General features: G+C 44.4%; 1 protein-coding gene across 3 annotated transcripts in view; it reads right to left on the minus strand.

Moving 5' to 3' along the window:
* The window catches only part of Adamts18 (ADAM metallopeptidase with thrombospondin type 1 motif 18), a 132991-nt gene that overhangs the window by 77636 nt on the left and 30829 nt on the right, over positions 1 to 24526 (minus strand). For 2 of the 3 annotated variants that reach the window (XM_077793228.1, XM_026393011.2), the window contains exons 4-6: positions 3019 to 3280; positions 806 to 999; positions 469 to 552 (exon numbers count right to left, since the gene is read on the minus strand). In XM_077793228.1, the coding sequence (XP_077649354.1) occupies positions 469 to 552; positions 806 to 999; positions 3019 to 3280 (540 nt within the window). Of the gene's footprint in view, positions 1 to 468; positions 553 to 805; positions 1000 to 3014; positions 3281 to 24526 lie in introns of those variants that run through there. The other variant, XM_077793229.1, reaches the window with a different exon arrangement.

Genomic DNA, 24526 nt, shown 5'->3' on the forward strand with positions numbered 1-24526 from the left:
TGTGCCAAAGAGGGTGCGAGGGAGACTGCAGGTTTACAGGAATTCTCTGATAACTTACTTTCATAATATCCTTCCGTATGTACTGCAATCATGTAGTACAGCCAGTTTCAAAAGCCAAGTAATCCTTAAATCTATGATCAAAGGCACCCGCAGAGTAAAGCTTATGCAATATTTATATATTTTATATAAGATAATATTTATATTTTATACTGCATTAATATTATATGTACATTTAATATTTTGTGTCCCAATTGTGTGCATATCTGCATATTTATAATACATATGTTTTGCGGTGTTTTAGTTTCACTATTGGATTAAACAGCCCTAACAGCTTGTACTTTCCTTGAGGAAAGGGTTCGCGTAAGTCCAAATTTGAGTACCTAATGACTGGTGCGTGGATCTGCACATGGTGGATATTCAATAAATGCAACCCAAAGGAGAGAAAGATGAGTGAAGTTTGCCACTTACGGGTTCTTGTTCCAAGAGGATGAGGCTCACCACCACAATGTTGATGTCACTTCCAATGGTCCCATCTTTAAATAGACTGGAAACCTGTTGGAACAATGGAAATCTTAGAAAATCTCAAAAACAAAAAAAAATTCACAACTGTTTGGGGCAACCCGTCAGGCTTATTTACAGGTGTGTAGGATTCGATTTCACCAGGCACGTGCCCGAGAAGGCAGCCTCCTCACATCTCAGTCCCCTCCCAGGGAAACCATGTGGCTCCCTCTGTCATTCTGCCCACGCGGGAGTTTGTGAACTCCGGCCCTCCGTGGGCCAGAGGACAGGTGACAGCCTCCCTTACCATGTTCATGACGGTGAGGATGTACGTGGTGACGTTCCCCTTGCCGTGCTTTTCCACCATCTTCCTGTCTGCCACCACCAGGGTCTCCACGTTTAGCCCCTTCTGTGACTTTCCGGCTGACCTTCGGGGTCGCCCTGAGCTCCCATATTCATCAAACCTTAGGTAGGTGTCCTCACTAGGAGGCTTGGGGGCATCTGTGATGAAAATAAGAGCATGTGGAAGGAATATCAGTAGAGAATATCTGGATGGGACAGATGGAGAGAGATCTAAATAGGGGAGGAGAGAGACTGGTCAGCCCTGCTGCACCACTCCACTAAGCTGTCTGCCCTGGCACTTTGCACCTAGTGTGCGGTCAAGAAAAATCCATGCAATAGCTGTTTGGATGTGTGGGTGGGTGGACAGGTAGATCAGTAGCTCACTCAACATGCTCTAGAGAGTCAGAAAAAAAAACAGCTATTATTCTAATTGGCAGAAAAAGCAGGTCAACAAAAATAAATGAAAGGATCTTTAAAGAAGAAAAATGCTAATTTTGTTTTACTCAGAAATCGTAAAAATAGACATTACCCTTGGGATCTGAATTCATGACACTTCATGTTATTTTCCAAACTAAAAGTGAACTTCTCTAGAAACTTGTGCTTAGCTTGTGGTCTTAAACATAGCACATGATGAGCCATCCCAGAGGACCCTTAGTTATTGGGGAAACAGGAAAGTCAGGGGTAATGGTAACACTATATTAAACACTTTTCACCACAGTCTGTGAGCAGAGACCTGCAGTGTCTGTAGGGGCAGGCCTGACACTATTGGTCAAAACACAGTGACAAGAACAAGGGTGCCCTCGGAAGGAAAGGACATTGAGAAAGCTCAGGACATAACTGTGTATTAAACAAGAATAGAAATAATGTAATACTATAACCACTGATGGAGCCATGAGATGGTCATCATGAAGACTCAGCTGTAAAAACGCAAGCTGACCGCTCATTAGCCCTGTCACGCTGGATCTCAGTTGCATCTTCCATGAAAAAAAGAATACTACCAATTCATAAGGCTGTTCTGAAGATGAGCTTTGATGTCTCATGTCGGATGCATGCCATCATCACTATCTCACCCCTGTGATTGACACCACCCTCATAGACAGGTGCTAAATGAATGTTCCTCAAGGAGATGTTTCACATCAATAAAAATGGAGAAAAATCGCTACTTTATTAGTGCTCCGGATTAAACTCCTACTAATGCCAATTCTTCTTCTCCCTGAGAAGGGCCCTCATCTGCCTGTGCTATCCACTGAGGGAACCGCTCACCACGGTGGCTACTGAGTCACTAAACTGTGGCTGGTGCAACAGAGGAATCCACTTATTTCATTTCACTTCATTTGAAATACAATCTACAATGCAGCTATTGAAAAAGGTATATCTTTAGAATAGTCAGAGTATGTAAATCGACTTTTTCAACCTTAAATGTTCTGAAATCTAAACACAGATTAAGTATTTCTGATAAAAATTTATCAGTTTGACTCAAATTGAGTTCCCAAAGTAAAATAAACACCAGATTTGCAAAACTTAATATGAAAAGAGAAGGCAAAATCCCTCATTAACAATTTCTCATAACAATTACCTATTGAGATGATATTTTGAATATATTGAATTAAATAAAATGATATTGAAATGAATTGAACTTTTGAAACTTTAAAAAATGTAACTGTTAAATTTAAAAATGACATTTGAGACTCGTAATGTATTTCTACTGGATACTGCTTGTCTAGAATATGCAGAAGGTGGTGCCTGGGTCACAAAGCATGCTGAGGGGTCCTGTCCTTCACTGCTGCCCCTCTTCATGAGCCAAGTCTCTTCCTTATGTCCCCCAAAAGGACAGACAATCACTCCTAGACATTTGCCTTGGCTTTCTCTTATCATTATCACCAAGATAAGACCGTGGCCAAATTTCAGAGATGCTCTAAGAGAAGTAAGAGAGACAGGGAGGGAGGGAGGGAGCCAGGAAGGAAGGAAGGAAGATAAATCTAAGTCTTTCCTAGCTTCACCCAGAAGAACTTCATCCAGCTTCTGCCAGGCAGAAATGGTACTGGTCCTTCTCCAAGACCACATGGTTGTAGGTGCTCAGTGTAGCCCCATCTTAACCTGCAGAGTCACCCAACAGCACTCAAAAAACCCCATGGAGGCCCAACTAAGAACAGAGCGAGAAAAAGTTTCCTTACATACATTTCTTGCGTCGTCCACAAAAATGCTGCTTTTGCCACCTTCGATGGTGGTACTCAGTCTCTGGACTCTGGGACGCAGGGGGAGTGTGACTTGGGGAGTGGCCAGGGGAGGTCCGGTACCGCTGCACCTTCTCCTCTGCTGTCCTTTTGTACAGTACGTGAGGACGGTGGCCCGCGGGGGAGCTGTAGTTGTGTTTCTGGGCCAGCAGCTGAGGTAACGGCGAGATGAGGAATTCATTTTTTCGTGTCCTTATTAGACCTGACTAAAAAGCCAAACACAAAGAGCACATTCACGATTCCATGCATCTCCTTTTATTTCTGGATGGATTTCCAGCAAATATGTGCTGACTACTTCCCGTGGACAGGAGCTGGGCAAATTGCTGGACATCTACCATCTCAATTTGATCTGCACCATTACATGTTGCTATCATTCTTCCCATTTTACAGAGTTGCAAACTGAGGATAAGCTAGCAGGTGGGAAAAGGTGGTGTTGGCACTCCATCTCCTGAGCCAGAACTCCTTACCACGGCCAACACTTTTAGAGTAGAGTGGGTGGCCCCCAGGTATCAAATCCAAGCACTTATGTATGTAGGCTAGGCACACTACTGCAGAGCTATATTCCCAACTAGGCAACTTGGTTTGTGTGCCTAAGGGGCTGAGCCACAGGCAGTACTGCTTGCCCCTGCCGGGTACTGGTACTCACCTGAATGTACAAATGCCTGGCTTCCTTGAACGGAGTTCATAGTATGGATAGTAAAACCAAGATATTCAATCTTGATTTCACAAGTGCTAGTTAAAAGAACCAGCAAGGATGGCCAAGGAAGGAGTGAGTGGTTATTTGCAAGCAGGGGTCTAATGAGCTACACTATTACAGAGAGAGACACTTGTTAAATCAATAAGGAGGGGACCCTGGTGAGCCCACCCGAGGTGTTTCCCCTTCCAAGTTCAAGGCACAGCATGTGTACCTGATTCTGCTGCCACAGTGCACCTTTGCCTTTGAGCATGAGCTACGCTCCCTTCTCTGGACATCAGAGTTCTCCAGGCCCTGCTGTGAAAACTGTGGTCTGTGGACCAGCAGCTTCGGCCTCACCTGGAGCTCATTAGGAATGCAAAATTCTTGGGTCTCACTCACCCAGACCTGTGGAATCATAATCTGCTTCTGACTCAGATCACCGGCCCATTAATGATTGAGAAGCACTGAGAACAGGCCAGAGACTTTTCAACTTTGCTGAACTTTGCATCCTCCGGGTATCTCAAGAACACACATATACTCTCTCCCCCAGGCAAAATCCTGTATCTCTGACCTCAGAATCACTTTTGAATGTGACTGATAACCTCGGTGGTTTCTGGTTTTGAACTGTCCAGGTGAGTATCACAATATTATGAACCAATGGGCCGGACCTTACCTCCATCATGTACAAAATGTGGAAAATTATCCCTGTACCTCACACACACAGAGAAAATCACCTGTACCAAAGTCCTTTATATGCTCTAGACTGTAGCAATTTGGATGACTGATGAGGAGGAGGGTAAGTGACTGACTCAATGCATATTCATCGGGCACCAAGCAGGTACCTGGCATGCAGGTATATGCTAGGCACACACCTGTGCAGGAGAATCACAAAGTGGGTGGCTAACCAGGAAGACACAGGCACATGGATCCATAAGTATGATGCAGACGATTAAGTGGGGTAAGGTGACAAGGACAGGACCCTCTGGGGACACAGGGTTGGCACCCAACCCAATCTGGGGGCAGGGCAGGTGGGTGACTGGCTGCAGAGGTGCTATCCTCAGGCTTTAATTTGGCCCTAGGTTGGACTCAATTTCTTATTCCTCATGTCTCTCTCCAGGGAAGGAAGGAAACAAAACACACTGTGTGGTTTGGTCCTGATTTTCCTGCCACCTTCTTTATGGACTGGGGCACTGACATTGTATCTAGACCCCAGACACAAAAACAGATGGTTTCATTCACCAAGTTGTCACTGAACTCCCAAATCTTGGTCTTATTCTAGGCATAGGCCTTTAAAAGAAATAGGTACCTACTAAAAAAATAAAACAGTTTGCATCCACATCCTCTGGGAGATTATGAGAGAGGAGAACTAATAGGCAATATAAAAAAAAGAAAAGAAAAAGTAAAAATATAGACATTTACCAGAGTGGAGGGATACTGAGAGCCTGCCAACGTGAGAAGGGAAAGAGGTTCGAGGTCACAAGACGTGGGAACTCAGAAAGACTTGTCTAAACCTACCAGGTACCTGGGAGGAAATCCCCACAGGAAGTACATACAGATGGACCGTGGGCTTCCCATTCCTTGAGCTAGGCCCTCTTCTTATCCAAGACAAGCCTTCACCTCCTTTCAAACAGCATGCAGACAAAAGACACCATTTACAGTCCCCCAGGACAAAGTGATTAGTTAAAGAAAAAAAAAAAAAGTAAATTATCCCTGAAAGCCCTGCAGCCTCACTAACTTCCTTACTTGGTTCAACTAATATCAAAGGCTTAAGCCACTTAAGAGTCTTGACTGGACTAACCGGTTTGGAAGCTTTCAATTTTCTCTGTTTCATGAAAACTGTACATTACAACAAATAAGTAGTGAAAAACTTCTATATTGAGAAAACAATTTTTAAAAAATCCTCCTATATTGGGACAAATGCACTAATCCACACACTGCAGCATGACCAGGACACAAATCTGCAATAATTCTTTATCATGAAACAACAATGGTACAGTGCTACATAATAAAGAAGAAAAATATTCATTTTCTGGTTTGATGGAAACTGTTGGAATCTAAGCAAATGAACACATCTTAAAACATTCGGTTATAAGCCCAGCGACTCCCAAAGGAGCCAGACCGTGGTGAAGGAGACAGATCCTTGGTCCGCTCCTGGCCTCCAATTAAATGAGGGAAACAAAGATTAGACTAGTAAATATAGGAAAATAAAATATTTCCTTGTCTATAGCATAAAGACAGAGCTCAGGATTCTGAGAGGAACAGTAACAGAAGGGGTAGGAAGGGGGGCAATGAAGGATAGGGTCGGACATGGTAGAGTGCTTTTCTGATGTGCATTTTCATTGAGGCAGGGGCAGTCTTCATGAAACTCAGAGAAGAACAGCTCAGAACTGACCAGCAGAAAAGCTCACGAGAGCAGGAAGAAAGCAGAGACCTCGCTGCCTGCAGAGAAGGCAGGCGTGGAGTGTGAGGTCACTCAGGCTTCCCCCGAGTGGTGGACAGGAGAGGCCCCATGGCCACTGCAAAATAGGTGCTGGCAGCTGCTGGTGGTGAAGGAAACATTCCCAGCTCTCCTTTCCCTCCAGAGAAGGAGCCAAGGGCAGAGCTGGGTGGTTCACTGGAGTCCGCAGAAGGACAGGTTCACAGTGACTCTCCACATTAGCCCCTTTGGTCCCACGTCCCAGATAACACAATGCCCAATGTCCTACCTCCAAGACGGCTTATTGATATAAAAGATATCATACGGTCCCCACATCCTATTTATAGGACAATCTGTGTTTCACTTATTTTCATTATGAAAGATAATAAAAGATACAGAAGCTCTAGGTTATGGTCCCAGACCTGTTTTAATGCACCTGAGTCAATTTCATTGCAGTGTTTCCAAAACTGAAAACCTGGGATGTACAGAGTTCAGAGTGTTCCATCTTTTCCAAGATTATGGATAGAAAAACTGCCACATGGTTTAGCTTCTGGGCTTTAAAACAAAGTGCCTACTGACCATGGTCCATATTCTATTCAGATATTTTACCATTTTCTACCTTAAAAGGTGAGAAAGTACATTTGGTGAGCAGACATTTCCTATTTTAGATTTCAAGAGCAAAAAAAAAAAAAAAAACCCAAAAGAGCAAAGAATAATTCTCAAGGAACTCACATCAGGTATAAATCACACTTCATGAAATCTCCTCCGGTTTTCCTTTAAGATGCCCTCCCTGTAGGTCATATTTCAATTCCATTAAAGGCTTCAGAATTAATAGGCAAACGGAGAACACAGATTCCAGGAATACCTGATAAATTCAGTGGTGGGATGGAAGCACAATTCACTTGAAAAGGTTCATTGTGAACAGCCTTAAAGAGGAATGAGAATCAGGCAGTTACACGCTCCTGGAAGAGGGAGCCACATCCAAGGAGCTTGCATCCCAGGCCTTATGTCCACCAAAAAAAAAAAAAAAAAAAAAAAAATTTCAAAGAATTAAGACTTTGTAGACTAATGATGCTCACTGCAACTGAATCAGAACTCCCAATGAAATGACGTCAACCTTAAAGAAGTATCTTGATACAATAATAAAAAGAGCCCAGTGGGCACTATCATTATTCTATTTTATTTTTAATCAAGTATAAATCGACAGATTCAGCCCCTCATAGGCTGGCTGGAAAAATATTGGGAAAGAAGTAGATTTGTGGTCACCAATAATCAAATTTTTTTTTTTTAATTTTTAACCTAACCACAAAAACCTTTAAAAATAGTGTTATTTTACTCAAGTTTACCACATTCTTTCAAAAAACATATTATTTTATTCAAACAATAGCACCAAAGAACAAATAATTGATGATAGGAGGATGATCTTCATTGAGAATCAGGGACAGGTTGGCTGGGTGAGCAATGGTGCTCACCTGATTCAGGAGGCTGAGGCGGGAGGATTGCAAGTTCAAAGCCAGCCCAGCCTCAGCAACTTAGCAAAACTGTGTCTCAAAATAAAACATAAAAAGGGTTGGGGATGTGGATCAGTGGTTAAGTGCCCCTAGGTTCAATCCCTGTTACCCCTCCAAAAAAAGAAAAGTAAAAAAGAAAGTGTCATCAACACAAAACAACAGAAATCTATGGTCCAGATTGGGGAAAGGAGTCGGGAGAAATGAAAGTCTAAAAATGAAGGCCAGGAAGTCTTTACTTGAGAAAAATGAAAGGCAAGAGGATATTTTAGGGTTCCTTCCACTAACCACAAAAATTACTGAGATAAAATGGAATGAGAAGAAGACAAAGAGTTAAGGGAAATGTTCAATATAGAAATGAAGGTCTTGAGAAGCAAAATTTAAGCTTTGCTGGGGCTGTGGCCGGAGGATCGCAAGTTCAAAAACAGCTTCGGCAACTTAGTGAGGTTCTAAGCAATTTAGCAAGACCCTATTTCCAAATAAAAAATAAAATGGGTTGGGGATGTGGCTTAGTAGTAAAGAGACCCTGGCTTCAATCCCCAGTACCAAAAAAGAAAAAAAAAAGTTTTACAGTGGCTTTAAATAGAACATTAGGGATTTGATAAGTCAGAAACTGTTTACCAAGTCCCAGGGAAGAACAGGCAGAATTTGTTGGGCCACAGAGAACAAGGCAGAGAGAGGAATCGTGCAAAATGACACTGATAACATCCTCAGTTCTCTCTGAAGCACAGAACTCTAGGAATCCTAAATGGATTTTTTTTTTTTTTTTTTGGTCATTGGCATCTACACACAGAGATGGTTTAATAGACGATTGGAATAGATCTCCAAACACAGACATGCACTTCAAAAAAGCATATGTTCCAGATCCCCTGTTACTATCAAAGGGAAAAATATCTGGTGCTTTTAGATGAAAAAAAAAATATAGAGAGATTTTAAAAGAAATCTGGCACCTGCCACCCATTCTTGGTTATCAACGTTACCACTGTAGGATTCATGATACCAAGTATGCGATAGGTGGGGATTTATATTTTCCAGATTTGTACAGCCACCCATGTCCCTGCAAAATGCTGTCCATCCACCCTTCGTCAGTACTGTTGATATTCCACAGCTGTTCACAGTCTGGTGACAGAGCAGCATGAGGCTGATAAGAGCCACAAGAGTGTCCACAATTCTGCCATGCTGAAGTGCTTCCTTTGTTTTTCCCTGATCTCCCCGGGAAGTTCCAAACCTGTCGGAGAGTCAGGGCCCTGGCCTGTGAAATGGGAATAATGGCAGCACTTCCTCTGCTGGGTTTTTAGAGGATTAAACGTGTTAATGTTTAAAGACAGTGCCTGGCCCGGGGATAACACTCTGTGCATATTTATTATTCTTATCATTATTATTTGAGGGAACAAAGCCGAGAAGCCAAGCCTTTTTCTAACTGTGTTTATATGATAATTTTCCTCTTCAATTGGACCCCAAATTCTGGCCCAACTGAATAATAAAATAAAAGCATGAATATTATTCCAGTTTATTGAAAAAGTAAATGAGAGGACTGAGCCAAGTTTGAAGAACTGAAACGCACTGATGAACATCTCACAGCTAGGACCAAAGATATTTAGACAGAGACAAAATCCTGAATGTCTCTACCTTGGAGAGCGGCTGAATCCGGGGATTCTGGGCCTTGGTGTGTTTGGGTGGAGATGGCAAAGATGATGGGGAAGGAAATCACCAGGCTGCTCCTCTTCTGTGTCCCTCTCGGGCCCATGGGCTTCACATCCATAATTTTGTGGGTTCAGATGCTTCAATCCAGCCTTCCTGCATTCTGAAGCCCTAACCTCTTCCCTTCCCTCTCCACTGAAAAAAGGCCACAGGTCTCTTTTCAGTTTGACCAGCGTGGAGGGGAAAGGGGGGTTTGTGAATGGCCTGCACGCGTGCATGGGAAGTCTTTGCTGAGGGCACTTTCTGGAGAATGTGGCAGGATGGATCAGGATCCTGGAGCAGAGTTCTCAGGCCACATGCTGGCCATCTGTTTAGATGAGGCAGGTAACGGCCCTCCCTTGCAGCAAGCACCCAGGCACACCAAGGTCCTTCCACAGATGCCCGCTGGGTCCTCAGCCTGCAGCCCATAGGGGTGTATCTTTGCACAAGGTTGATCTGTCCAGGGGACTCTGAACCTCAGCAAGGCAGGGAAAGTCTCTGTGGCTTTCTGAGTCTCCACGGATAATGATAAACTAGGAAGAAAGGTTCCCAAATCCTGCTTCAGAAGTCTTCACCAAACTCTACCCTCACCTGGATGTTCAAAATGAATTATCTTTTTCTTTCACTTACACCCACCTAATCTAGCTCCAAAACTGACATGGCTTTGACCACAAGCAATGGCTTATGCTCCTGACACGAAGATGAATAGATTCAGTTCCTTTCTTCAAAGCACTTACACTATAATCACCAGGACCGGTAGAGATCACACCATTCTACCAGCTCTCAAAAGATGTTAACAACGTATTCATGGAATCCATTTGTTTAGCTGATTAATAATTAATTCCATTGAAATAAAAACTTAGTGACTTCAACGGCCCAAATCCCATGAGACAAGAATACAGTGGTTCACAGCTCAACACTGGAAGTTATATGTAGTCAGATTCTGTTCAAGACATGCCTGGCTCCATTCTTCAGAATGGACTCTGTTTTTTAAGCTATTATATGAAAATGGTTGATATATTTACAATAACCTATTGTATGAATCTTAGTATTTTTTAAAAAAAATCCATAAATGCTAACAAATGCATATAGATTTTATAAGCAACCACAACCTATGTTTCAACGCTTATTAATTAATATATGATGATTAGATGTTGGAGAGTCCTTCTCTCCTTCTCCCTGCCTTCCCTTATTGCAGTGTTGCTCAGGTACCAGACAGGGCATGGAGCATCTCTTCTGCAAATGCTCACCTGACTCTCACAACTCTTCCAGTCAATGGACGCCTTTTATCTTTCATGAACTCCTCCATATTTCAGGGCTATCTGGCTACATGTATCCTATTAAAATTCAGAAGATTGCGACTTCAGGCAGGGGAAGGGGAAGTTCAAATAACAGACTTTTAAAGTTTGACTCTTTCAGATCAAACCACTTCTGGGATGGCACATGGCATGGATCGGAGCGATTTAGAGACACAAATCAGCTTTCTCAGAAATGAAGCCTGGGATCAAGCAGTGTCAAGCCAGAGGGTCAGCCTCATGGCCTCCCATCTCCATCCTCATACTGGAAAGTATGAAATAAAGGAGTGCCCAGCCCTGCGATCAATGGTGACATTGAGAAAGTCCCTCCGTGGATCCGGAGCTACCTGGCTGAACTGCTCTCTGGAGCAGGGCCTTTCTTTCCACTCCTCACCTAGTTCACATTCCCCCCTGCGATGCTCTCATTTCCCCCACTCATGTATTCTAGATACAATGGGCGTGGCTGGACCACGGTGCCTTCCCACAGCCAAGCCAGGTCCTGTGTGTCCACACACCTTTGGGAGAAAGATACATACAGAATAATAAGGAAGAGAAACCATGCCTTCCCAGGTCCTCAGCTACCCAAATACGCCCCACCCATCGGCAAGAACAGATCCCAACGCTGCATGACCTTTACAAGTAGCTGGATCATGAAGATATTTGCAGCTAGGGAAGGTGAAGGAAAGAGCTGACTGACACATCATCCTCGGCTCTGGATTTTTCTCAGGAGCCTGACCATTCAAGGGAGGCTGAAGGAGATCATTTGGGAAATACACGGCCACCACAAGGGCCATTGGTTAATTGTGAGTGACTGAGATGCTCCCTATTACCATGCACTGTGCATGAGACTACATAGCCAGCCTTCCTCCCTAGAGCACTCCAGGATTTGGACCTGTGTCTTGCAGTCGGTCTTCACATGGAGGGGGTTGGGTGAATGGGACGAGATGGTCCCACCGCGCAGCCATCCAAGTGGTGTTTTTCAGTGAGAAATTCGGGACCCACATTTGTGCTCCCCACCTCTAATTCCTCGTTGTTGCAAGAAGCATCCTACAGACTGCGGTATCACGTGGCTGAGAATGTTGACAGATGTCCATGTCCAGTGGATCTCCAGAGCTCCTACCTCTGAGCTTGTCCCCTGCTGACAGTCTGCTCTCTCTCATCCATAGCTGTTTTTATAAACCACAGTTACTTTCACAGACCATCACATTGAACAGGTCTCCCTCATGCTCTATTACAACAGGATGAATCCTCAGCCAAGAAAATAAGAATTACAAGCCTCCCTCTGGTCCAGTCCAGTCCATTCCAAACCCAGCCCCCCACTAACCTCTCTAACATCTCTGCCTCTCTTATTCTTTTTCTAAAAACTGAACTCCAGCTGCACTGGGTCCATGGCTGGCCATAAACAGGAAACCTCAGCTCCCATCTCAGATCTCAGTCTCTGTTGGCTGTTTCCTGTGCCTGCTCTTCCCCTAGAAAACTCACTTCATTTTTTGTTTTTTTAAATTCCTAAAGGCAACCTCTTCAAACCACCCTATTGAAACAAAGCAGATCTTTTCATTTTCCATCTCGGTCAGCTTGATCTTTCTGTAACAGCCCTTATCAGTACTTGATGGTCCATCCTGTTACTCTTTGTCACTGTGTTTACTGTTCACTGCTTCTATTAGTTTCCACAAAGTCTGGGACTTGTGCCTATCTTGCTCATTCTTTGCATGCCAAGTGTCTGGCACATGGTAGGTGCTTTGCAAATAAATTCATTTCACAAACAAAGCCACATGATTGGTGCTAAGGGGGTCATAAAAATAAGCAAGACATTGATGAAAGAAACACTTCTACTGTGAGAGACCAACATGACTAATCGGATGTATTCCTTTCCCAATTCGTCATTCTGATTTACGGAGCCCTCCCATAAGCCTCTGCGCCATCCTGTACTTTAACACAGCACTTACCAAAGAGGCTGTGACTTCTCTAGTTTCCCCCTCACTCCCTGAAATGTAAATCCCTGGTGAAGCAGAGACACTGTTGTGTTTGACTTTGTGCCCTTGGGACTCAGATGGCATTGCATGAGCATTCACACTGAATTTAGGAAGGGATATTACAAAGTCAACATCCTATGAGAGTGAACCGCCCTGGAGGATCTATTTGAACTCGTATACAGTGAGGAATGGCTGAAGGTTCTGTGCAATTTGTGCCAACTCTCACATTGTAGAGATCTGCTGCCTCCGAGAGTAGCAACCTAACACACATTCTGCCTGGCATTACCGTGAAATAGGACAAAAATCTAGATGACAGAAATTCCCATAGTGAGCACACATCACCTGAAATGCAGCTTACCAAGTTTTATTATGCCACCTGCGCTTCGGGGTTTCTTTTTAAAAACTTAAACATTACCACTTCGCAGAGTCACATACTGCAGTCTAAACTCTCAATATCACAGCAATTCAGGTAAATATTTTGATACAAGATTAGTTTCCCTTACTCTATAAACCAACTCCTTGCAGCCTGACAATCAAAGCCTGTCAATTATTGGCGTCACTTGCTATTTGAATACCACTCAAGTTCATTTTGTTACTAAAGTCTGGATAGGCAGGGATTTATGCAGTTGATTTTCAATACATACTGGCTGAAAATAGCGACTTTCCAAGAAGGAAAAGAGGACACGTGTCCTGTCTCTCGGCTGAAACCACATGAACAGCGCCTGGTGCATTGGCAAGACGTGGAGCAAATCGTCTTTGGGGTAGACGATGCTCCTCATTCCCCAGCCTGCTGCCTGCTGATGTGCCATCAGGAGGACATATGTTTCTACTTGTTTCTGGGGTGATGATGGGTTATGTCAAGCTCTCCACCAGGCCTGGCCCTGCCCCTCTTGGAACTGATGGCGTTCATTTGTTAAACAGACAGCTGGCGCTGGAAGCCATGCCAATGACCAGCTGTTAGAGATACGATGAAGTAACTACATGATATCCACCTATTGGGCAGCTGCCTGGAGGGGCTGGATGATTGACAGGATATCCCAAGATCTCCCAGGGGTGGTGTGGAAGAATCAGAGATGACCACCATGTTGGAAACGGCTGGTCCCAATTTCCCTCAGTTATTTATCTTCTCCTGCCCCACCCCCTTGCCCCCTGCCTTAAGGTACAACCAAGGAAAATAATCACAGGATTATGGGATGTTAGCAATTGTGTGGTCCATTCCCTTGATTTTATAGAGGAAGGAAATGAGATCCAGGGAGAACAAGGAATTGTCCCAAGTCTCAAAACTGATTAGAAGCAGAACTTGGTTATCTAGCATCAAGTTTTCTTGTCCACTTAATGGAGAGACTGGACTTGATTTAAAAGGCCTTCTACATCTGAAATTCTACCCTATTTGCATTTGGGAAGATATTCAGGTAACTTACTGTGAGGCAAAATGCAATTTCTGTACAAGACTACAGAGGCTGAAAAACACTTAGCAATAAAAGCGTTTGATGATGCTATGTCCCATTGGAGCCCAGCTAAGGTCCCAAGGGCCAGACTTCAACCTGGGTGGACACCAGGCTTAAAGATCCAAATGCTGTACCCAGGTCCAGACTTTTAGAATCTGGTTTCTAGGAGTTGGAAACCAAACTTCCTGAACAGACACTGCAAATTTATACCCACAGGCCCAACCTGGCTCTTTGTAGATTTTTCTTATTCCTCTCTGTGTTAACACTTTGTTTCATGTAGGAATTTGATCACACTATTGTTATTTCATTCAATTCCCAAGAGGAGCTAGAAGTTCTGTTTTGTATGCACAGGTACTTGGCAGCAGCTAAGGAGTGGCTACCGAGTAAAGCTACGACATTAGCTTTCCAGTTCAAAGTCCCCACTTCTACCAGGTCCCTCATATTACCAGTGGGGTGCCTGTAGACATTGTACTCTGTGACCTTGGCCCTAGTTCAACCCTATATCAGATGCACTTCTTGGTACAAGACATGTCTTGCTAGCTGAAGCATTTCTTTTTCTTTCTTTTGTACCTGCCTGATCACCTAACACAAAGCTCACTTCATACATATGTCACATGCAAATTCAATTATTAAGGAAAACATACCTTGAAAAATATATAAGAGAGGTCTACGAATGAAAGAAAAAGAATTGGGATTTTGAGTCTAGACCTAGATTCAAATTCTGATTCCACTTCTTAAAATCTTTGCAACTTTAGACCCGTGGCCTTAGTTTCCTCATTTGTAAAGTGAAGATAACATAAAATTTTACTCTTAGTACTGTTCAGCTGTGTGCATAATAGGTATGCATACATACGTATGTACATATGCACATACACATTTGTATAAGGCTTGGTAAAGACTGTGCACTGAGAGATGAATGAATGATCACTGTAAACATGAGGCAGAAAGATAAACACAGCTTTCTTAGAAGGTTGGAATAAAAGCCCAGTTTATTTAACCTTGTGAAGTCTGTGAGTTCGCAGATTCTTGGTGCCTTCCTGCAGAAACAAACTACAGAAGCCTGCAAGAGGGTAAACATTTCTGTCCTGTGAACTATGCTTGCCTTCTGTTGCATCCAAATGGCTGTTTCAAACAGATGCTGGATAGAAAGGAGGGAGCCTGGGGGCAAAAAATAGCAAAAGGCTGTGTGCTTTAAATTAGTCTAATACCTTCCATCCAGATCCAGCTTCAGAGAGACATAAATAAGAGAAGATGTCAGACCAATGCATATGCTGTTAACTCGCTAACACATACATAATCGAGAGTGTGCAGGGATTTCCAAGTTTGCCTCATGCTTTCCTTGAGGTCCCTGGCTCACTCCGCTGTCATGAAAGGTCTCTTCCTGTGAGGAGCACAGTGTGGCAGGAAGACGAGAGTGGCTTTCTTGCCAAACTCTGGCTCATTTCCATCTCCTGCCCAATAGTTATCTAGCAGGCTGTCAGGGACCAGTCTATGCTTTTCAGAATGTACGATGGCCTAGGTCGCCGTCATCATGGAATAAAGTGGATTAAAACAAAGTAAGCATGTCTAGTCTTCCGGATTACCAATGAAAACAGGTTTTGGAAGCAATCACAAAATGCACACTATAAAGAATGTTTTTCACACCGAGGCGGTTCTGCTATAACTGCCTGCTCATGCCTTGTACACTGCCCTTTACTTCGTATCCCATTCTGGTATTTTAATGGAACATATTTTTTTTTTTAAAGAGAGAGTGAGAGAGAGAGAGAGAGAGAATTTTTTAATATTTATTTTTTAGTTATCGGCGGACACAACATCTTTGTTTTGTATGTGGTGCTGAGGATCAAACCCGGGCCTAATGGAACATATTTTAAAGAGAATTGCTTCTGCTATCACGTCTTTCTTTGAAGAAGCGATCATAGGCTGCGTATCAGTGGCTTACCGTGATCACATTAAGAAAATCAACAGCGGGATGTTGAATTCTTTAACTTCTGCCAAAAAAAGAGAGTTTTATTTGATTCTCCAACCATAGCTAAGATAACACGTAAACTGAGATGACAGCCAATGTCTTACATTTGTCCATCAACAACCAAGGCTGTGGGGAAAACTGGGCCTTTTTTTCTCCAGTAGTTTGTTTATTTAACTGATGACTGCTGCTCTCATTTATGTGCTACAGACACATCTACACCCCTTGGATGAGAAATATGGAGACTGCCCTTGTATTCTCTCGGGCATCATCTCTCACCACTCGACCCACTCCCATCCTTTCCTACTTTCCAGGCAGGCAGGCAGGTCTTTCTGCCCTTCGTTAAACTTGCTAAACCTGTTTCTGACTTACTCTAGTAGGAACACTATAAACCCCATCCTCTCTACCAGGTTGGATTTCTCTACTCAGAAAATTCTTCCCTGATCATCTAACCAAAAATAATCCCAAGTCAGAATTTCAGATTGCACAGGCTGGAACCAAGGGCCTGGGTTCAAACCTTGTCTCCGCTGCATATAAGTCTCGTGAGCTTGGGTGCACTGATGATGCTGTGTGCCTCAGTTTCCCCAGCATGACTGAGGGTAAGTGAATCCTATCGGCTTGCTCTGAGCTTCAGATACCAGGACATACGTAGAACACTACCTGCTACACAGCGAGTACCTGGATGGCCTGCTGCTTCCCTGGCTGAAAACACTGTGGTCTTTGACCAGCACTCGGGGTTGCAGAGAGGAGGGAATCTTGCAAATTCTAATCCAGCTTAATACCCCAGGACCAAGAGAAGCATCGGATGCACAACGGATTCTGAGTGTCCGTTAATTGGATGAATAATGTCCAAATGGTGCTTTTGAGGCCAGACAGCAGCTTCTAATGAAACTGGCATCAGCCAATCAAATGAAGGGGATCACTAAACGGAGAATCGGAGCTACAAGTTCAACAGCAAATAAAGAGGAGAGTAGCTGGACCTTTGCATTATGGGGTTCCACAAAAGGTATGTAAGTGCCAGCTTAGAGAGGGATTTGGAGATTTATTTTGTTAGCTACCGTTTTTCTTTTTCCCTTTGGCAGGGAAGAATAGTCTGGAAAACTTCTTTCACCACAGTGTGTGATTGTCAGATTAATTGATTCAGCAAATATTGAGCACTTATAAAGGGCTAAGTGCTGACCCAGGCCCTGGATCAAGGAATGAAGCAGGGCTGTTCATTGTCCTCAGGGTGCTGGGGTTCTCACCAGGAAAACCCACAGCTAAGCAGACACAAGACAAACCCCTTCTCCTGACCCCCACCACCCAATAGTCTGGGAGGCCAACGACAAGACACTAACCGATTTCTGGGAAGGTTTCTTATGAGAGGGGACATCTAAGCTCAGCCCTTTGTGAGGCCAGGGCTAGCCAGGTGAACGAGGAGGGGGCTGGGAAGGAGCTCCAGGTGAGGGAGCACAGGTGAGGGGAGAGAGGGGCTCAGTGCCTGAGGCTATTGGATTCCTCAAGCATAGCATGGCTATGTGCCCGGGCATGCGCACGGCACGCTACTGGGAGTGGAATGCAGCAGGGTTTTTAGAAACCCTGAGCCTTAAAAACACCATGTGAACACACACATGCTTTGAAATAAAATCAATATGATTAGCAAAAATTTACATTGAGGTGACATGCAAATAGGCAGGATTCTGTAGCTTGGAATAAAACAGACAAAAGCCACTAGGTTCACCAAAGTTAAGGACTTTGAGCTTTAGCCTGAGAAAGATGTCTGCTCATGGGAGATTTAAAGAGGGAGGGCGCCCATGGCTGCAAGGGGGAGGATAAATTGGAAGGAGGAGGAGCATTGGGGCCAGAAAACATGTCAAAATCTATGGCTTGGGCTTTCTGAAAGAGATAACAGCAATGAAAACCAACCCAGGACGGCAGAGGAGATTAGACTGATAAGTAAGAGGCAGAGGAGACAATTTAAGGAAGGTGCTCAGATCTTTTCTGTAGGCAACTGGGTACCTTTGGTCTCCTCTTTATCACCAGTGAAGAGTCACCCCACCTGCTGGTTGGTTCCTTGCAGAGGTTCCTTAGCCCATCAAGTCTACAGCCTGGACTTTCCAGTTGAGCAGCCACTAACCACTGGGGCTATTTGAAGTCATTAAAATAAATTAAAATTGAAATCCAGTGTCTCATCCACACCAGCCACATTTCAAGTGCTCAGCAGCCACCCACGTGTGAACAGTGCTGAATCACATTATCACCAAATACGCTGGCGATGCTGCCATAAGTTGCGTCACCATCCTGCCGTCAACTTCTCTATCCGTCTGTCCAGTGACCCCATGTGTGTATGTTTTGTTTTCCTTTTTAATCTAGAGGACATCAAACCACTTCCAAAAACCACTCACTTGCCCTAGCATGAGTTGCATGCACAAATGCCATGGAAGAGTGAGACACCAAATCCTTGGGCTTTCTGAGTCTCATACGACACCAAAACAGGCCTGCGGCTAACAAGGGGGACCTATGATGTCAATCACTAGTAAATGCTTGTGCACTCCTGACAGGGAGAGGGAAGAAGGTGGCTGCACAAGATTTGATCAATCTCCCTTTTATAACTGCAAAGAGCTGCAAAGAGCTTACGGAACCAATTGGTCTGTTGGCCGTAGAAATAATGAGATCATAAGATCTGAAAACAACAACAAAACCTACAACTGCAGAAACCAAAGAACAGAAGGCAAACGTATTGTTTTCTTCCCACAGAGGACAGGCAAGGAGACCCAGTTCATGTCAGATCAACCCGTGCTTCCCTTTGAGCCTCCAGAGCCTCACCAAGGGACACTTCCATGTCTCAGGAAGAAGGTGGTTTGGAAAACTGGATGGAGGTGCCCTTAGGGAAATGTAACTCATGCTGCTGTGAGCTAAATAACCATACATTTCATTGACTACTTACACTCACAGGAACTCCAGTGTCAGACAGACCGTCCTGGATTAAAGATGCCCAGTCGTTGTACAGGAAATGGGGGAAAATGATAAGAATCATTTAATCAAATTGTTGACCACTTACCCCATGCCAAGCATAACGGCCAATGTTACCAGAAAGGAGGCAGTCAGGAGTCAGGTCACATGACGTCACTCCCTCCTCTGTTCAGAACTCTGAGCAAAACTGAGAGCTCTCCCCACGGTCCACTTGGGACATCCTGAATTTCAGGACTGATCTGAACACACCCTCCTCCTTTGCCCGCATCTGCTAGAGCTCAGCCCTCACTGAATCTGCACAAGCTACCTGGCCTGGTCCTGAAACACGCCACATGGGCTCGCCGGTGTGGGACTTCATCAGGTCTGCTCCTTCTGCCCGGAACACTTTCCACCCTTGGCTCTCTGTCTCATTTCCTCCTGTTCTTGTGGCTTTCTCAGTGAGAACTTTCCCAAGCTCCCAGTGTGAAATCCCACCTCTCCTGCCTGGCTGAACTTTCCTCCGTAACACTGTGCCCAGTCAAACACCGTACATGCCTGCAGTTACAGTCTGTCCTTCCCACTGCAGCACAGATGTTTGCCGCTGCATCCCCAGGTCCTGGCCTGCAGTGGGCACTGCGACTATGGGTTGAGTGAATGAGCACCTCCATCCTGGCGGAATGTACATCCTAGGTGGCAGAGCCTCCTGCGAAAGCACCAAGTACTAAAATCACACCCCTCTGGTACAATGAGAATGCATTTCATTTCTTATTCAATTGAATCAGGCATTAAATCAGAAGGCACAAACTCAACTATCAGATCCTATTATATGCTGTCTGGATGAGTGGCCTGCAAGGGAGAACTTTCAGACAGTATGAAGAGATCATTACCTCTCCAAGATCTAAAAAGTGTAGTTCTTAAAGGACGAAAAAGACCCAGAACCTGTGGGTAACAGCAAAGGGGTCAGTCACATTTTAGGGACAGTCTTTAAAGCAGCTGAAAACCACAAGAGGTGAAAATGGATGTCACAGGGCAGGCTGTGACTTTTTTGAGGTCACAGAGTGGCCACACACAGCCTACAACCCACGTGCGGCCCCGTTGAGTATGTCCCCAGTCCTGTGCCGTCTCCACCGCATGGTGGGGCATGTAGAACCATTGTCTCCTACACAGGGCAAGGCCTCAGCACAACAGGCTTCCTGCAGGTATGTGCTCCCCTGAAACGGGGAGCCAGGCAGGGTGGCGCTCTGGGGGCCCAGGCTGCTTCGACTGAGATTATAAAAAGGCCGAAGGACCGTGTTCCGAACCCTCTGCTACTGTATAAGGTAGCTGCTCTGGTCTGAACATTCACAGCATCCCCTCAAAATTCACAGGATTAAAATGGAGGGGGTGGTCTTGGGAGGGAAGACCTTCTGGGAGGCGATTAGGTCATAAAGGTAGATGGAGGGATTCGTGTCTAGATAAAAGAGGCCCCAGAAGCCACATTGGCCCTTTTGCCACGTGAGGACACCACAAGGAGAAGGGTCTGCAACCCAGAAGAGGGTCTTCTCCTGACCCTGATCATGCCAGACCCTGACCTCTGACCTCCCATCTCCAGAACTGGGATGCAGCTCTGTGGTTTGGAAGTTACCAGTCTACGGTGTTCTGTTACAGCCGTCCAACAGACTAAACCCCCAGACAACCAAAACCCCTCCCCAGGCTGCGCTATTATAACCTAGAGGGCTCTAACGTGACTCTTGCTCCAGTTCCAATCCTTTTTCAAATACCCCTGGCAAACGCAGGCTGCGCACAGGGATCATCACACACACCCCCCCCCCCCGAGGATTCACGGAGCTCTGGTTTACACCATTTTCAGCTGACTAGGAAGCATCACGTGGCCTGGAGGGATTATGGCTGCCAAGCTGTTTGACTCAAGTTGACAGGGCTTCACATGATTGATAATGATTTTGTTTGTTTTTCAAGACCATCAACTTCATTAGAAAGATGTGTCCAGCGGAATCCATTCAGCTTGATATCACTGCACATTAAAATACATCCTCAGCAGCCATTCAGTGGGGCCAGAGTGGGAGATAATGGTTCTACAGGCAAAGGACTTTTTTTACTGGGCAAAAGGGGCCTATGATTGTAAGTGGGATTGTTTATAGACTGTTCATTGCTATTTTTCTGCAGAGCTGGTGGTCACAGGATAGGTAAGGCGTTAGAGCCACTTTTAAATCCTGGATACTAGCTAGGTGACAATTTTGAGACTACTTAACCTCTGAGTGTCAGAAGTCTCAAAGATTTTTTTAAAATAGCTTTATTTGGGGGCTGATGTGAGGATTAGATATTTGTCCAGTCCCTGGCACCAAGAAAAATGATAGTCATTAGTGTTATTGGAGAAGAAAGTTTCAGGAGAGAGAAAATATAACTTAGATGTCAAAAAATTGTGTCAAAATAAATTGATCAGTATTTAGACATACTTTCATAACCAGAAAGGAACAGGGAACTGACCTATCAGAGTTAGCTAAGGCAATTTTAAATGGAGTTGACGAATAACAATGAAATAACTAACATTCCCTCTCAAGATGTGATTTTTCAAGGAAAGTTTTCAAAAACAGTTCCTGCCCTACTATAAAAATAAAATCAGGAAATTCTTGGATTTTTGAAATTCTGGGATCTGAAAACAAAAATTGTAAGTGACATAATTAACATAGAATCGCCATCTTCATTCTTCCTAAGAAGAGTCATTACAAACCCAAATCTATCATCTTCAGTTGATATCATTTAATAAATAAAAGCCTAGGACATTTTATCAGCCAAAGGTAAGACAGAACGTGCTAGGAGCCACAGCAAAAATATTGATACAGGCACCTTTGGGTTTAGTGACTGCCAGCCAGCCATTCAGATTATGATTATGTTAAGTTACATTATGGTAATTGTCTCCTCCTGTTTACCTGGGCCCGTTTCGGGACTCAGGTTACTCATGTCACTCTTGTAATGGGAGAGTTCCCATTGGTTGGGAAAGGATGGTAGGAGGGTGTTCCGGGGTAAGTGGAGCCCCCCCCCCCCCCCCCGCTCAGGTAGAAGACACGTGGGTGGACCCACTTGTTAGGGGACCCACACGGCCTCTCACAAAATAAAACTTTGTCTCAGTTTGACTGGCTTGTGTTTTTGTGCCCAACCGGGTTGCAAGATTGCAAGCCCGCGTGCACTGACAGCCCAGCAGGGAAGCGCTCAGCAGGGGTGCGGCAGGCGGTGCTCGGCGACAGCAGCGGCAGGAGCGGAGCTCAGCTAGCCCGCTCGACCCGGGGCCAAGCAGCCTGCAGCAAGAACGTGTATATACCCACAGACACACACAAGCGTCCTGATTTCTTCTTGTCTGCTTTTGACCATCATTGACTCATCAGGTCTGGAATGGTCCTTTAGCCTGTGCCTGTGTGAGATCCACAGGTGAACCAACTCAGCAGTCCTCACTCCAAGGTAGGCAGCGAAGCTATCAGACAGCATGACCATCCACACATACCCCACACTCCCACGCAGCCACCACCGCGTCTGCCTGGGCCCTCAACATGGAGAAAATCAAACAGGTATGAAATGCATCTACCTGTGACTCCTGAGCATATGGATGCTCTCCCCTATCATCAGCAGGGCTTCACAACACTCACTTCTGGTCTGAGTTCATCTGAAGAAGGGCAGAGTGAGCCTCAGAAGCGAGAAACACGGAGGGTAGGCTGGGGAGATTTACCTCTGGGGAGATTCGACACGCATTTAGGTCTTCCTTCTGAATCAACCTGCACTTAGTAAATGTGATCTGAGATGGGGCTGGAAGGTGGTTAGGGAGTGTCTGTGGGGAGGCCAAAGTTCTCTGAAAGTCTAGTACGGCCCAGGAATGTGGCCCCAAGGACCCTGCTCTTCAGCTGCCCACTCAGTGTGGCTGCATCCTGCTGGCTCAGGGCTGGCCATTTCTTCCTCCTTCAGAGCGTCTGCACAAGCCATTGTCTCCACCTTAAGGCACTTGTGAGGTCTCCTTTTTTGCCTGATTAGGGTGTCTTTCCACCACCTCGCAGCTGAATCACCGTTTCTTTCAGAGTCGCCTCCTCTCTCCATGAATCACTCCTCCTTAGCACCATGCACCTTTCTTTTGAAGCCAGTAGGACAGTTGCAATTGTTCATCTCCATGATTCTCTAACAGAACCCCCACCCCGACCAGGTGGGAGGCTACACATTCCAGAAGGGCAAGGATCATACCCTTTAAAAAGTCAATCACCTCTAGCACGCACCCAGGGCCCTGTGATGTGGAAGAGAAGTTTAAAAATAGAATAATGAAAAGGACAGAAAGCACCGGGAAACAGGATTCTGGAAAAAAACCTGAACTGGAAAAGCATTTTAAAACCTGCTATAGCAAAAAGTGATGTAGGTGACTCCTGTGGTTATTATTACCACTGTTACTACAAGGAGCTGTGGTGGTGATGGTACTTCCTCATGTTTATGAGGCTCTTAACCATGATGGGCTGGGCAGGGTGCCAAGCTGCTTAATCTCATTTAGTTCCCCTAAGAACACTCGAAGGTCGGGAGAATATCATTAATATTTTGTAGATGAGGAAACCGAGCCTCCCTGGCAAAAAGTTAAGAAACATACCCAAGACCACCCAGCTGGCACCAAAAAGCTGAAATTTTCACTAGTCCTTGACTACCAAAACTTCTAGCATGGAATTATACTAATCTATAACTGTCTACAACCCTCAGTTCAAGTCTTATCTAAAATTAAAGAACATGTGATCTGTAGATGTTCCAACCAGGTAAATGAAGCTATTGCCACTTGACAGGGAGAGAAGCCAAGAGGTTAATCAACTTACTGGGTTTGCCATAAAGGGAAATTTGAAATATCAGCAGAAAAAAAAAATCAATATGGCTTCAAACTGCCGTAAATTAAAAACAGATCGCAGCCCTTCTACAAAAATATGACTACACTTCAGCATAAAGTCACTTAAAAATAACTGTTTCCAGACGCCATATGGGTTATGAACCAGTTTCACATGATTAGTATAAATTCTGAAGGAAGTTGTTATCAGAACCACAAGGTTGAAAAAAATCATTTTAGACCAAAACCGCAGGAAAATTTTGAAGGTAAAAAAAAAAAATCTTAATCGAAAAACAAATGTGGAAGGTAAAACAATTGGTCAAAGAAAACCTGCAAAGAGGAAGTTCTAAGTTCCCGCACACGGGGGAAATCAAGATTCCAAGAATGCCAGCAAGAGTTGGGGGTTGGTTTATTTTGTAAACCCAAGTCGGGGACCAGGTGGACTCCAAAAACAGTATTGTTTTCAGAGTTGCATATGAAAGGACTTCCCAGCTTTGTTCACCGATGATGTGCCAATCCGCACTGCTTTTTAAAATACTCACGTTGTTCAAATCTAACGTTATTATTTCTACATGTACAGTAAGGAAGAAAAATAGTTTTAGGATCTGATTTAGACATGGGAAAGAAGAAAAAAATCAACAGGGTGGAAAGAAGAGAGCTTTGTGTGTTTATTTACTCCTTTGCAAGTGAAATATATTCAAAAGGAGGAGAGATTCCTTATTTTTCCA

Source organism: Urocitellus parryii, chromosome 15 (assembly GCF_045843805.1).
Source record: "Urocitellus parryii isolate mUroPar1 chromosome 15, mUroPar1.hap1, whole genome shotgun sequence".
NCBI lineage: Eukaryota > Metazoa > Chordata > Mammalia > Rodentia > Sciuridae > Urocitellus > Urocitellus parryii.